This window comes from Pseudophryne corroboree, chromosome 4, assembly GCF_028390025.1.
Source record: "Pseudophryne corroboree isolate aPseCor3 chromosome 4, aPseCor3.hap2, whole genome shotgun sequence".
Lineage (NCBI taxonomy): Eukaryota > Metazoa > Chordata > Amphibia > Anura > Myobatrachidae > Pseudophryne > Pseudophryne corroboree.
In genome coordinates, this window is record NC_086447.1 from 451,994,418 (window position 1) to 452,011,010 (window position 16,593).

The window sequence follows — 16,593 nt, forward strand, 5'->3', positions numbered from 1 at the left end:
TGGAAGCAGGAGCGCCAGCCTTGTCGGCTGCATACAGGATAAACAGTGCTTCTGTTTTCCTGACCCTAGCCGTTCTGGCCACGTACATTTTCAAAGCCCTGATCACATCAAGAGACTCGGAATCCTCCAAGTCTCGCGTAGCCACAGGCACCACAAAAGGTTGGTTCATATGAAAAGACGAAACCACCTTTGGCAAGAATTGAGGACGGGTCCGCAATTCCGATCTATCCATATGGAAAACTAAATAAGGGCTTTTATGAGACAAAGCCGCCAACTCCGACACTCGCCTAGCCGAAGCCAAGGCTAACAACATGACCACTTTCCAAGTGAGATATTTTAACTCCACCGTCTTAAGTGGTTCAAACCAGTGTGACTTAAGGAAACAACACCACGTTCAGGTCCCAAGGTGCCACTGGAGGTACAAAAGGAGGCTGAATATGCAGCACTCCCTTCACAAAAGTCTGTACTTCTGGGAGAGAAGCCAATTCCTTCTGAAAGAAAATGGATAGGGCCGAAATCTGAACCTTTATGGAGCCTAATTTTAGGGCAAAATTCACTCCAGTCTGTAGGAAGTGAAGGAAACGGCCCAGATGGAATTCTTCCATAGGCGCATTCCTGGCCTCACACCAAGAAACATACTTCCGCCATATACGGTGATAATGTTTTGCTGTCACGTCCTTCCTAGCCTTTATCAGAGTAGGAATGACCTCATCCGGAATGCCCTTTTCCGCTAGGATCCGGCGTTCAACCGCCATGACGTCAAACGCAGCCGCGGTAAGTCTTGGAACAGACAGGGTCCCTGTTGTAACAGGTCCTGTCTTAGAGGAAGAGGCCACGGATCTTCTGTGAGCATTTCCTGCAGATCCGGATACCAGGCCCTTCGTGGCCAATCCGGAACAATGAGAATTGTCTGTACTCCTCTTTTTCTTATTATTCTAAACACCTTGGGGATGAGAGGAAGAGGAGGAAACACATAGACCGACTGGAATACCCACGGTGTCACGAAGGCGTCCACTGCCACCGCCTGAGGGTCTCTTGACCTGGCGCAATACCTCTGTAGTTTTCTGTTGAGGCGGGACGCCATCATGTCTATCTGGGGCAGTCCCCACTGACTTGCAATCTGTGGGAATTCTTCCTGATGAAGTCCCAACTCTCCTGGATGTAGATCGTGTCTGCTGAGGAAGTCTGCTTCCCAGTTGTCCACTCCCGGAATTAACACTGCTGACAGTGCGCTTACATGATTTTCCGCCCAGCGAAGAATCCTGGTGGCTTCCGCCATTGCCACTCTGCTCCTTGTGCCGCCCTGGCGATTTACATGAGCCACTGCAGTGATGTTGTCTGACTGAATCAGAACCGGTAGGTCGCAAAGCCAAGTCTCGGCTTGACGAAGGGCGTTGTATATGGCCCTCAGCTCCAGGACGTTGATGTGAAGACAAGTCTCCTGGCTTGACCAAAGACCTTGGAAGTTTCTTCCCTGTGTGACTGCTCCCCAACCTTGGAGGCTCGCGTCCGTGGTTACCAGAATCCAGTCCTGAATTGCGAACCTGCGACCCTCTAGAAGGTGAGCACTCTGTAGCCACCACAGGAGAGACACCCTTGCCCTGGGGAACAGGGTGATCAACTGATGAATCTGTAGATGTGACCCGGACCACTTGTCCAGTAGGTCCCATTGGAAGGTCCTCGCATGGAACCTGCCGAAGGGAATGGCCTCGCAAGATGCCACCATCTTCCCCAGGACTCGAGTGCAGTGATGCACTGACACCTGTTTTGGCTTCAATAGGTCCCTGACCAGAGTCATGAGTTCCTGGGACTTTTCTATCGGAAGATAAACCCTTTTCTGGTCCATATCCAGAATCATGCCTAAGAAGGTCAAACAAGTCGTAGGAACTAACTATGACTTCGGGATATTGAGAATCCAGCCGTGTTGTTGTAACACCTTCAGTGAAAGTGACACGCTGTTCAACAACTGCTCTCGTGATCTCGCTTTTATGAGGAGATCGTCCAAGTACGGGATAATTGTGACACCCTGCTTGCGCAGGAGCACCATCATTTCCGCCATTACCTTGGTGAAAATCCTCGGGGCCGTGGAAAGCCCAAACGGCAACGTCTGAAATTGGTAATGACAATCCTGTACCGCAAATCTCAGGTACGCCTGATGAGTTGGATATATGGGAACATGAAGGTATGCATCCTTTATGTCCAGGGATACCATAAAATCCCCCCCTTCTAGGCTGGCGATGACCGCTCTGAGCGATTCCATCTTGAACTTGAACCTTTTCAAGTATAGGTTCAAGGATTTTAAATTTAAAATGGGTCTGACCGAACTGTCCCGTTTCGGGACTACAAATAGGGTTGAGTAATACCCCCTCCCTTGTTGAAGCAGGGGAACTTTGACCACCACCTGTTGAAGACACAATTTGTGAATTGCATTTAAAACTATCTCCCTTTCTGGGGGAGAAGCTGGTAGGGCCGATTTGAAAAACCGGCGAGGAGGCACCTCTTCGAATTCCAGCTTGTAACCCTGGGAAACAATTTCTATTGCACAGGGATCCACCTGTGAGTGAACCCAGATGTGGCTGAAAAGTCGAAGACGTGCCCCCACTGGGGCGGACTCCCTCAGCGGAGCCCCAGTGTCATGCGGTGGATTTTGTAGAGGTCGGGGAGGACTTCTGCTCCTGGGAACTAGCTGTGGATGGCAGCTTTTTTTCCTCTGCCCTTACCTCTGGCAAGAAAGGACGATCCTCGTACTCTTTTGTTTTTATTTGACCGAAAGGACTGCATTTGATAATGTGGCGCTTCCTTAGGCTGTGAGGGAATATAAGGCAAAAAATTTGATTTACCTGCCGTAGCTGTGGAGACCAGGTCCGAGAGACCTTCCCCAAACAATTCCTCACCCTTGTAAGGTAAAACCTCCATATGCCTCTTTGAGTCGGCATCACCTGTCCATTGCCGGGTCAATAGGACTAGTCTAGCAGAAATCGACATAGCGTTGACTCTAGAACCCAATAGGCCAATGTCTCTTTGAGCATCCCTCATATATATAAGACAGCATCTTTAATATGACCCAGGGTCAATAAAATGGTATCCTTATCCAGGGTATCCAATTCCGCCGATAAAGGTATCTGTCCACGCTGCTACAGCGCTACAAACCCAAGCCGAAACTATCGCCGGTCTGAGTAAGGTACCAGAGTGTGTGTAAATGGACTTTAAGGTAGCCTCCTGCTTGCGATCAGCAGGATCCCTGAGGGTAGCCGTATCTTGGGATGGGGCAGTGCTACCTTCTAGGATAAGCGTGTCAACGCTTTGTCTACCCTTGGGGAGGATTCCCACCGCATCCTGTCCTTAGCCGGGAAAGGATACGCCATTTTCTTGTCTGGAGATTCCCACGCCTTTTCAAATAACTCGTTCAGCTCATGAGAAGGGGTAAAGGTTACCTCAGGTTTCTTTTCCTTATACATGTGTACCCTCGTGTCAGGGACAGGGGGTTCCTCTGTGATATGTAAAACATCCTTCATTGCAATAATCATATATTGAATACTTTTAGCCAATTTTGGCTGTAACTTTGCATCATCGTAGTCGACACTGGAGTCAGAATCCGTGTCGGTATTAGTGTCTACTATTTGGGATAGTGGGCGCTTTTGAGACCCCGAGGGTCCCTGCGACATAGGGGCAGGCAGGGACTGACTCTCTGCATAATTCCTGGACTCAGCTTTGTCCAACCTTTTGTGCAATAAATTCACATTAGCACTTAAAACATTCCACATATCCATCCAGTCAGGTGTCGGTGTTGCCGACGGAGACACCACATTCATTTGCTCCACCTCCTCGCTAGGAAAGCCTTCTACCTCAGACATGCTGACACACGCGTACCGACACACCACACACTCACGGAAACCTCTTATCTGAAGACAGATCCCCCACAAGGCCCTTTGGAGAGACAGAGAGAGAGTATGCCAGCACACACCCAGCGCTAATGACCCAGGAAAAAAAACAACAACAACCCACTATATGTTTATCTAGGTAGCGCTGTAATTATCTATTTGCGCCAAATTGTGTGCCCCCCTTTAAAACTCTCTTTCACCGTGGTAAGCAGAGGAGAGTCCGGGGAGCTTCCTCTCAGCGGTGTGCTGTGGAGAAAATGGCGCTGGTGAGTGCTGAGTAACAAGCTCCACCCCCTCAGTGGCGGGCTTCGGTCCCGCTGAAAAATTCAAAAACTGGCGGGGGATCTCTTTTATATACAGTGCCCAGCCTGTATATATGCTTATTGCCAGATTTGGAGGTCCTTATTGCTGCCCAGGGCGCCCCCCCTGCGCCCTGCACCCTTACAGTGACTGCTGTGTGTGTGCTGTGTGGGAGCAATGGCGCACAGCGTTACCTCTATGAAGATCTGAAGTCTTCTGCCGCCTCTGAAGTCTTCTTTCTTCACATACTCACCCAGCTTCTATCTTCCGGCTCTGCGAGGAGGACAGCGGCACGGCTCTGGGACGAACGGCGAGGGTGAGACCTGCGTTCTATTCCCTCTGGAGCTAATGGTGTCCAGTACCCTAAGAAACAGAGCCTAACATTAAAGTAAAGTAGGTCTGTTTCTCTCACCTCAGTCCCTCGATGCAGGGAGTCTGTTGCCAGCAGGCTCCCTGAAAATAAAAAACCTAACAAAATACTTTCTTTCCAGGAAACTCAGGAGAGCTCCCTGTAATGCACCCAGTCTCCTCTGGGCACAGTAATAAACTGAGGTCTGGAGGAGGGGCATAGAGGGAGGAGCCAGTGCACACCCATACCTAAAGTTCTTTCCTAGTGCCCATGTCTCCTGCGGAGCCCGTCTATCCCAAGGTCCTTACGGAGACCCCAGCATCCTCTAGGACGTAAGAGAAAAATACTCAAGTATAGCAAACAAATCTGAACGATAAAATGTATTTGTATCCATCACAAAACAAGAATGTGTACCTAATTCAGAAGAAGTGATCTTAGGAGCGGTCTGACCCATTTCAACAAGCTTGTTTACTGAAAAGGTACAAAACATCTTACACCAGTGGTTTCCAAACTTTTTTGAATCACGGCGCCCTAGAATATCAGAATTTTTTTCACGGCACCCCTAGGCCAAAAATTTCTTATTGAGAAATTTAGAAAGAAATATTACATTAAGTATATTGCGTTTATATTATATGTTATCCTTAGGGTCAGTTGTGTGGTGAGGGACAAGATTTGCTTCTGTTTGGCCACATATTTTATGACTGGCAGCCACCAGCACTGGTTTTGCCTATTATATTGACCATGAATAATTTGAATTGGTCCTGGACCACCAACCCAGAGCACCCCTGCAAGTGTCCCGAGGCACCCCTGGGAGCCACGGCACACAGTTTGGGAACCTCTGTCTTACACCCTTTTAAGACAGAAGTGTCTGAAAATCCTGTCTTTTACCCGGCATTTCAGTGCCGGGTAGTTTTGCCAGTACCTGCCTGACCCCCCTTTCACACAGACAAGCAAATTACCGGGTCAAGACACTGTAATTTGCGGATCAAAACGGGTATTTTGTCTGTGTGAACCGGTCAACCCAGGTCGAAATTCCCGGGTCTCCAACGCTGGTTAATTCCTGGGTCGAAGTCCTGGGAATTTCAACATGGGTTGACACTTTCACAAAGAAAAATTATCATTATTTAATCGGCAAATTACCGGAAATTTGCCTGTGTGAAAGGGCTATTAATGTATTACTATTTGGAGTATAAAAGCCACAGGGATCTCAATGTTCAGGCTTTCATGCACCAAAAGGTGATGTCCTACCTGTCTCTAGGCTACTGTGAGCTGCCATGAACTGTGTGCCTGCAGTCCACCTGAACAAAAATTAATCTGCCCTGGATTATCCCACAGTCTATTTCAAGTATATTTTAAATGCTAAACGCGGTGCATCTGAAATCATCATGCACAATACTGTCGTACATAATTTGTAGCACTACAATCCTCACCGTGTCCTGCACGGGGTCCGTTCCGTTTATAAGAAGAATAATCAGCGCGGCCTATCAGCTTGATCTGCAACGCTGATAATCCTTGTAATACAAACTGAGTGGCTGGAAAGCATGCTCTGCTTATCTCCCGGCCGCTAGCAGCATACAGTCGGCCCTAGGATAATGAAATCGTACTGGCCTGTCCCCTGTCTAAGCCCGCGACTAACACCGGATCAACTGATGTGTGCTGCAGCACAGTACACAAAAAAAGAAAAGAAAAAACCCGGAACATATACATTAAAAGGTATAAAGCTGCAGCAGAGAAAACAAAATTATGGGTAGTGTAACAAATCCCCCCCCCCCCCCCCCACCCCAAAAAACAAACAAAAAAAAAAACCAAAAATCAAAACAAAACCCCAAACATTGCATAAAGACAAAAACAAAAAACAAAATATACAGCAATAACATACCCAGTTCAGCTGGCAGTCTCTTAGCCACATGGCACAGCCAACGCATCCTTAACATCCAGTCTAATGATGTTGCCTTCTCAATAACAAGCTGAACAGACTGTTGAATAACTGCAGGATCATCCATCCAAAGTGTTTCTAACGCCACAGGACTAAAACGGTGACCATCTGCAGTAGATGGGGGCCCAGACAGCTGAAGATCTTGCACAGTAAGTGGAACTTTTCTGCAATAGTTGCAAAGGAGTTTCATTATGAACCCCATTATGTTGGTCAGAATACTGTCTGCAGCTTGCACCATATATGCAAGGAAAAATTACAATTGTGAATCTATACATTTATGGAGAATGACATGCAGGCAATAAGGGACATTTGGGCAGATGGGTGGTATTCATGTGACCGGCGGTCGGGAGACTGACGGTCACATGACCTCCTCCGGCATCCCGACATCTTACTATCCTGATGGTCGGCATGCCGACCAACAGGGACTATTTCCACTCGTGGGTGTCCACGACACCCATAGAGTGGGAACCGAGCCCGCAAGGGGCTTGCTGCACTCGCCCCTCCCCGCCGGGATCCCGCCGTCGGTATGCTGACCGGCGGTCAGCCATACTACACCCGGGCAGATGCCTTAAGCCTGGAGTAGTGATAAAGTGGAAGGTGATAATGCACCAAGCCAGTCAGCTCCTGTCATTTTTCTAACCAAGCCTGTAACTTGACAGTAAGGGGCTGATTGGCTGGTGCTTTATCACCTTCCAGTTTATCACTTCTCCAGGATTAATGCATCTGCCCAGAGTCATCAGAAAGTATAAATTCAACTGCTTATAGTACCAGTGGATCCCAAACTTAATTGAATCAGGGCGCACTAGAGTATCACAATTATTTTCACGTCACCCCTAGGCTAAAAATGTATTATTAAAAGCAAATTGTGATTTCATATCCTCTTAGGTTCAGTTATGTGGTGAGGGACAGGATTCATTTCGGTTTGTCCACATATTTTATGATTGGCAGCCACAAGCACTTAGTTTTGCCTTTTACATTGATCATTAAATAATTTGAATTTGCCCTGGATCACCAACTTAATGCACCCCTGCAAGTGGTGATGAAACCGCCGGCCCAGTAGGAGGAGAAACGCGTCAGGTGACCGGAACTATAACTGTGGAACGCATTGGACGCCCCGAAACCGGAAGTCGCAGTACGCGACCACTAACGGCGTACCCTCCTCCATTGGGCTCAGCCACACAGCTTCTAGACGCAGCACGCGGCTATCCAGTGTCCACTCCTAGATTGGACCTGCTATATAGCACAAAGGTACTATCGCCTTGTACCAACCGCCGCAACGTGGGGAGTCTGACTGCATGAACAGCACTGTGGGAACTGTGTTATATGGTCTCAGGCACACGGCTGGCATCAAGCCAGTTAGGACAGTTGCACCACTGCATTTACAGTGGATATTACATCTATACCCTGAAACCTGGTGAAGTATTGCCAATTATCATTACCAAGCAAAGATTGCCACATTATTACTAACAAACTGTGCTTTTGCGTTATGCACACGTGTTGCAACCAACAGCCGGCTTTTGCATGCCTTATTAATTCTGCCTACAAACCAACTAATCTGAGTACACCCTGCTAAAACAATACTAGTTTTTATTGTTCCTATGTTGTTTATTTTTATTGCTTTTAAAGTGATATCACACTTGTTTTATAAAATCTTTTATGATTAATAAATGGTTATTTGATAAACCAGCAGCTGAATAGACATTCTGTTTTTTAAGTGCCCACACTAATTTTCCTTTTCTTTAGTTAACTCTTGGTGGATACCCAGATCCTCCCTGTGTGGGCTGACAATAGAATAAATAAGAATTTACTCACCGGTAATTCTATTTCTCGTAGTCCGTAGTGGATGCTGGGAACTCCGTAAGGACCATGGAGAATAGACTGGCTCCGCAGGAGGCTGGGCACTCTAAGAAAGAATTAGGACTACTGGTGTGCACTGGCCCCTCCCTCTATGCCCCTCCTCCAGACCTCAGTTAGGGAAACTGTGCCAGGAAGAGCTGACACTACAAGGAAAGGATTTGGAATCCCGGGTAAGACTCATACCAGCCACACCAATCACACCGTACAACTCGTGATAACTATACCCAGTTAACAGTATGAATAACAACTGAGCCTCACTGAACAAATGGCTCATAACAATAACCATTTAGTTAAGCAATAACTATATACAAGTATTGCAGACAATCCGCACTTGGGACGGGCGCCCAGCATCCACTACGGACTACGAGAAATAGAATTACCAGTGAGTAAATTCTTATTTTCTCTGACGTCCTAGTGGATGCTGGGAACTCCGTAAGGACCATGGGGATTATACCAAAGCTCCCAAACGGGCGGGAGAGTGCGGATGACTCTGCAGCACCGAGTGAGCAAACTCAAGGTCCTCCTCGGCCAGGGTATCAAACTTGTAGAATTTTGCAAAAGGGTTTGATCCCGACCAGGTAGCAGCTCGGCAAAGTTGTAAAGCCGAGACCCCTCGGGCAGCCGCCCAAGAAGAGCCCACCTTCCTCGTGGAATGGGCTTTTACTGATTTAGGATGCGGCAGTCCAGCCGCAGAATGTGCAAGTTGAATCGTGGAGCAGATCCAGCGAGCAATAGGCTGCTTAGAAGCAGGAGCACCCAGCTTGTTCGGTGCATGCAGGATAAACAGCGAGTCAGTCTTTCTGACGCTAGCCGTCCTGGAAACATAGATTTTCAGGGCCCGGACTACGTCCAGCAACTTGGAAGCCTCCAAGTCATGAGTAGCCGCAGGCACCACAATAGGTTGGTTCAAATGAAACGCTGATACCACCTTAGGGAGAAATTGTCCATATGGAAGATCAGATAGGGGCTTTTACAGGACAAAGCCGCCAATTCTGACACCCGCCTAGCCGAAGCCAAGGCCAAAAGCATGACCACTTTCCACGTGAGATATTTTAATTCCACGGTCTGAAGTGGCTCAAACCAATGTGATTTAAGGATATCCAACACAACGTTGAGATCCCAAGGTGCCACTGGGGGCACAAAAGGGGGCTGAATATGCAGCACTCCCTTAACAAACGTCTGAACTTCAGGCAGTGAAGCCAGTTCTTTTTGAAAGAAAATAGACAGGGCCGAAATCTGGACTTTAATGGATCCCAATTTTAGGCCCATAGTCACTCCTGACTGTAGGAAATGCAGAAATCGACCCAGCTGAAATTCTTCTGTGGGGGCCTTCATAGCCTCACACTAAGCAACATTTTCGCCATATGCGGTGATAATGTTTTGCTGTCACTTCCTTCCTAGCTTTTATCAGCGTAGGAATGACTTCAACCGGAATACCCTTTTCCATCAGGATCCGGCGTTCAACCGCCATGCCGTCAAACGCAGCCGCGGTAAGTCTTGGAACAGACAGGGCCCCTGCTGTAGCAGGTCCTGTCTGAGAGGCAGAGGCCAAGGGTCCTCTGAGATAATTTCTTGTAGTTCCGGGTACCAAGACCTTCTTGGCCAATCCGGAACGATGAGTATAGTTCTTACTCCTCTCTTTCTTATTATCCTCAGCACCTTTGGTATGAGAGGAAGAGGAGGGAACACATAAACCGACTGGTACACCCACGGTGTCACTAGAGCGTCCACAGATATCGCCTGAGGGTTCCTTGACCTGGCGCAATATCTTTTTAGCTTTTTGTTGAGGCGGGACGCCATCATGTCCACCTGTGGCCTTTCCCAACGATTTAAAATCAGGTGGAAGACTTCTGGATGAAGTCCCCACTCTCCCGGGTGGAGGTCGTGCCTGCTGAGGAAGTCTGCTTCCCAGATGTCCACTCCCGGAATGAACACTGCTGACAGTGCTATCACGTGATTTTCCGCCCATCGGAGAATCCTTGTGGCTTCTGCCATCGCCATCCTGCTTCTTGTGCCGCCCTGTCGGTTTACATGGGCGACCGCCGTGATGTTGTCTGACTGAATCAGCACCGGCTGGTTTTGAAGCAGGGGTCTTGCCTGACTTAGGGCATTGTAAATGGCCCTTAGTTCCAGAATATTTATGTGTAGGGAAGCCTCCTGACTCGACCATTGTCCTTGGAAGTTTCTTCCCTGAGTGACTGCCCCCCAACCTCGGAGGCTTGCATCCGGGGTCACCAGGACCCAGTCCTGTATGCCAAATCTGCGGCCCTCGAGAAGATGAGCACTCTGCAGCCACCACAGCAGAGACACCCTGGCCCTCTGGGACAGGGTGATCAGCCGATGCATCTGCAGATGCGATCCGGACCACTTGTCTAACAGATCCCACTGAAAGATCCTTGCATGGAACCTGCCGAATGGAATTGCCTCGTAAGAAGCTACCATCTTTCCCAGGACTCGCGTGCAGTGATGCACCGACACCTGTTTTGGTTTCAGGAGGTCTCTGACCAGAGATGACAACTCCTTGGCCTTCTCCTCCGGGAGAAACACCTTCTTCTGTTCTGTGTCCAGAATCATACGCAGGAACAGCAGACGCGTCGTAGGAACCAGCTGCGACTTTGGAATATTCAGGATCCAGCCATGCTGTTGTAGCACTTCCTGAGATAGTGCTACTCCGACCAACAACTGCTCCCTGGACCTCGCCTTTATAAGGAGATCGTCCAAGTACGGGATAATTAAAACTCCCTTTTTTCGAAGGAGTATCATCATTTCGGCCATTACTTTGGTAAATACCCTCGGTGCCGTGGACAGACCAAACCGCAACGTCTGGAATTGGTAATGGCAGTCCTGTACCACAAAACGGAGGTACACCTGGTGAGGTGGGTAAATGGGGACATGTAAGTAAGCATCCTTGATGTCCAGTGATACCATGTAATCCCCCTCTTCCAGGCTTGCAATAACCACCCTGAGCGATTCCATTTTGAACTTGAACTTCCTTATATAAAAGTGTTCAAGGATTTCAAATTTAGAATGGGTCTCACCGAACCGTCTGGTTTCGGTACCACAAACATTGTGGAATAGTAACCCCGTCCCTGTTGAAGGAGGGGAACTTTTATTATCACCTGCTGGAGGTACAGCTTGTGAATTGCCGCCAGCACTACCTCCCTGTCCTGGGGAGTAGCTGGCAAGGCTGATTTGAGGTAACGGCGAGGGGGAGACGTCTCGAATTCCAGCTTGTATCCCTGAGATACCACTTGTAGAACACAGGGATCCACCTGTGAGCGAACCCACCGGTCGCTGAAGTTCCGGAGACGGGCCCCCACCGCACCTGGCTCCACCAGGGGCGCCCCAGCGTCATGCAGTGGATTTAGTGGAAGCAGGGGAGGATTTTTGTTCTTGGGAACTGGCTGTATGGTGCAGCTTTTTCCCTCTACCCCTGCCTCTGGGCAGAAAGGACACGCCTTTAACCCGCTTGCCTTTCTGGGGACGAAAGGACAGTACCTGATAATACGGTGCTTTCTTAGGCTGTGAGGGAACCTGAGGTAAAAATGTCGACTTCCCAGCTGTTGCTGTGGAAACGAGGTCCGAGAGACCATCCCCAAACAATTCCTCACCCTTGTAAGGCAAAACCTCCATGTGCCTTTTAGAATCCGCATCACCTGTCCACTGCCGAGTCCATAATACTCTCCTGGCAGAAATGGACATTGCATTAATTCTAGATGCCAGCCGGCAAATATCCCTCTGTGCATCTCTCATATATAAGACTACGTCTTTATTATGCTCTATGGTTAGCAATATAGTGTCCCTGTCAAGGGAATCAATGTGATCAGACAGGGAATCAGACCACGCTGCTGCAGCACTGCACATCCATGCTGAAGCAATAGCAGGTCTCAGTATAGTACCTGAGTGTGTATATACAAGCTTCAGGATACCCTCCTGCTTTCTATCCGCAGGCTCCTTTAAGGCGGCCGTATCCTAAGACGGCAGTGCCACCTTTTTTGACAAGCGCGTGAGCGCTTTATCCACCCTCGGGGATGTCACCCAACGTAACCTGTCCTCTGGCGGGAAAGGGTACGCCATCAGTAACTTTTTAGAAATCACTAGTTTCTTATCAGGGGAAGCCCACGCTTCTTCACACACTTCATTCAACTCATCTGATGGGGGAAAAACCACTGGTTGCTTTTTCTCCCCAAACATAATACCCTTTTTAGTGGTACCTGGGTTAATGTCAGAAATGTGCAACACTTTTTTCATTGCCGTAATCAAGCAACGGATGGCCCTAGTGGAATGTACATTAGTCTCGTCGACACTGGAGTCAGACTCCGTGTCGACATCTGTGTCTGCCATCTGAGGTAGCGGGCGTTTTTGAGCCCCTGATGGTCTTTGAGACGCCTGGGCAGGCACTGGCTGAGAAGCCGGCTGTCCCACAGCTGTTATGTCATCGAACCTTTTATGTAAGGAGTTGACACTGTCGTGTAAAACCTTCCACATATCCATCCACTCTGGTGTCGACCCCGCAGGGGGTGACATCACATTTATCGGCACCTGCTCCGCCTCCACATAAGCCTCCTCATCAAACATGTCGACACAGCCGTACCGACACACCGCACACACACAGGGAATGCTCTGACTGAGGACAGGACCCCACAAAGTCCTTTGGGGAGACAGAGAGAGAGTATGCCAGCACACACCACAGCGCTATATAGACAGGGATTTACACTAACAAAAAGTGATTTTCCCTATAGCAGCTATACAAATACAGTTTGCGCCTAAATTTAGTGCCCCCCCTCTCTTTTTTACCCTTTGAGCCTGGAAACTGTAGGGGAGAGCCTGGGAAGCTGTCTTCCAGCGGAGCTGTGAAGAGGAAATGGCACCAGGGTGCTGAGGGAGATAGCCCCGCCCCTTTTTCGTCGGGCTCCTCCCGCTCTTATATTAATATTATGGCAGGGGATTTTTGCACATATATAGTTTATTAGACTATATTATGTGCTTTTTGCCAATGTAAGGTACTCTAATTGCAGCCCAGGGCGCCCCCCCCCCCCCCCAGCGCCCTGCACCCATCAGTGACCGGAGTATGTGGTGTGCATAGGGAGCAATGGCGCACAGCTGCAGTGCTGTGCGCTACCTTAATGAAGACCGGAGTCTTCAGCCGCCGATTTCCAGGACGTTCTTCTTGCTTCTGGCTCTGCAAGGGGGACGGCGGCGCGGCTCCGGGACCGGACGACCGAGGCTGGGCCTGTGTTCGATCCCTCTGGAGCTAATGGTGTCCAGTAGCCTAGAAGCCCAAGCTAGCTGCAAGCAGGTAGGTTCGCTTCTCTCCCCTGTCCCTCGTAGCAGTGAGTCAGTTGCCAGCAGATCTCACTGAAAATAAAAAACCTAATAAAAACTTTCTTTTCTAGAAGCTCAGGACAGCCCCTAGTGTGCAACCAGCTCGAGCCGGGCACAGATTCTAACTGGGGTCTGGAGGAGGGGCATAGAGGGAGGAGCCAGTGCACACCAGTAGTCCTAATTCTTTCTTAGAGTGCCCAGTCTCCTGCGGAGCCCGTCTATTCTCCATGGACCTTACGGAGTTCCCAGCATCCACTAGGACGTCAGAGAAATTTATCAATTTAAAGTAGTGCCCACTATTCGTTTGTAAATTCTCCAAGTGGCCAGAGGAACCACAGGGTGCTACAGCACTCCGTTTAGGAACCACTGCCTTATATTCTATAGAAGTATTAGACTCAAGTGGAGAGGAGGAAAACATAACATTATAGGATCAACTCATTCCATACGCCACAAAGAATGGAAAAACAACTGCTTAATTCCTTAAATACATATAAATTATTCATGCACAGCACTTCAATGGATAACTTAGCAACTACAGATGTATCCTTATTCACCTATTCTTGAACTGCACCACAATAGCTTAATTTGGCATGCAACAAAATTTTTTGTGTGTTTACCTATTAAATAATTTTTTTGGAATCCATTAGGGAACAAAGATGACCAAGGGTATAGGTGGTAAACTGTAGTCTGGGTACCAAATTAATACATTTATTTTGCTAGAAGCACATTCTCCCTCTCCCCTATACTCCACCCCAGCCACTAGGCTCAGTTAAGTTAACAAGCCCAAGGTAAGGAGGAAGATGAAGGAGAAGAGGACACACTCAAAATGCGGAAAGGTAACAATGCAATACTAGACTCCCGTCTGGACACAACCGTGTCCCGCTGAAGCCGCCGCCATCCACTCACCTGTGAAGTTGAAGCCGCCGCCGCCCGCTTGCCTGTGTCCAGGCGACTTCAAGTTCAGAGGACGTTTTCAAGCCGCTGCGGCGTCAGTGTGACAGGCAGCCCTCTCAATGGCCCAGCGGCAGCCCGGCCCCCCTCCCCTGCAATTCGGAAGCTGCTGCAGCCCACAAGACTCCTGCTGCTGAAGCCGCCACCCGCCCGCTCGTGTCCCGGTGAAGCCACCGCTGCCCGCAACAGCACGTAAGTGACTACACTACACCCTAAGGGTGGAGGGGGGGGTGTAAGGCGGAAGCTGTCTGCTGCAACGTGTAAAAAAGGGACGCTTTCTGCCGTAATGTGTAAAAAAGGGGGACACTGTCTGCCGTAACGTGTAAAAAAAAGGGGGACGCTGTCTGCCGTAACGTGTAAAAAGGTGGACGCTGTCTGCCGTAATGTGTAAAAAATGGGCCGCTGTCTGCCGTAATGTGTAAAAAAGGGGACGTTGTCTGCCGTAATGTGTAAAAAGAGGACGCTGTCTGCCGTAATGTGTAAAAAGGGGATGCTGTCTGCCGTAATGTGTAAAAAGGGGACGCTGTCTGACGTAAGGTGTAAAAGGGGCTCTACCTGGTGTAGTGGCGCTACTGTGCGGCGTAATTTAAATAATGGAGACTACTGTGCACCATTATATGAAATGGTATTATTTTGTGGCCACACCCCTTTAACGTGAAGCCACGCCCCTATAGTTTTTGCACGCGTATACGGCACACACTGCAGCTGGTTTGCATATTGGGTGAGGGGGGGGGGGGGGGGGGGGAGAAGAGCGCGCCGATGCCGTTTCTTGCACACAGCGCTAAAATGTCTAGTTATGGCACTGTGTCCATCCAATTCCAGACTGATTAAGCGCAGAAACTCCATGCGGAACTTGGAAACCCAGGAGGTACCTGTTGAGAGACTTCAGGTTGAGGATGGATCAGAACAAGCCATCTGACTTTTAAGGGTGGCATAGAAACCTGTGCCTCTCTCGGTCAGGGGAACTGGGATGATTAACTTCGGACATCAGAATGGAGTGGTACCCCTGATTTTTTTTGGATCTACTGTTGAAAAATATTGGGCGAAAGGATTCTCCCAAAAAGCTAGTGAAAAGACAGTACTCCTATACACTCAAGATACATGCACATAGAACATTCAATGCAATGAAAAAAATAAAAATAAATTATAACCCCGATGTTATCCCTGTGGATCCCTATGGAATCCGTAGAAGAAAATGGGCAAATAGTGCTCAATCCAACCCCAACGGGGACGGAAGGAACGGAATGTATAACCTGACCACCGAGAGCGATGTACATGCTGCTCACTAGAGTAGGCATTCCCAACCTCAGTGCTCAAGGCACATTAACAAGTGCAGGTTTTAACGATATCCAGGCTTCAGCACAGAAGGTTAAATAGAATAACTGAGGTACTAATTCAATCACCTGTGCACAAGCATGGATATCACTAAAACCTGCACTGTTAGTGTGCCTTAAGGAACAAGATTGGGAATGCCTGCTTTACCGAGATGCTGAGGCAGGCAATATGGTTAAAATGGCTGATCAGGGTCTCATTGAGGGAGGAGAGAGAGGAGGAGTTAGCCCAGTGGCGGGAGTCAATGCACCAAGGGATGAGGGAGGAGCCAACAGGGAAAGATTACCTCCCCTATCTGGTATGGACCCCAGGGCAAAAGCCACTACATACAGTAGTGCCCCGTTGCTAAGAAGATACCCTGGTAGTCTAGTGGGGGTACTCAGAAAATCTAGCCCCCAACGCCAGCACCACAGTTTGTCTCCCTCACTGACTGTGACAGCCACTCCCCCCCCAATGTGTCTGGCTGCGGCTCCCCTGTCGTGCGTGCTGGAGCCCAGCCGAGGTTACGGTCACCAGCACTGCGGCCGCCAGCACTGAGGATCATTGGAGTAGAGCAGGGGTGGTCCGGCCCACCAGCTTGTGTCAGTGAGACACGCTGCCGCTCAGTCCGGCGGCAGCGTGTCTCAGCTGTCAGAACAGGGAGACAGGGAGGAGCGCGCGGC

The 16,593-nt window shown here is 49.0% G+C and overlaps 1 protein-coding gene across 1 annotated transcript in view; it reads right to left on the reverse strand.

Annotated features, from left to right (window-relative positions):
* MDN1 (midasin AAA ATPase 1) overlaps window positions 1-16,593 on the reverse strand; it is a 695,825-nt gene that overhangs the window by 280,909 nt on the left and 398,323 nt on the right. The window contains exon 49 of the mRNA XM_063916985.1: window positions 6,410-6,630. Within this exon, the coding sequence (XP_063773055.1) occupies window positions 6,410-6,630 (221 nt within the window). The remainder of the gene's footprint in view (window positions 1-6,409; window positions 6,631-16,593) is intronic.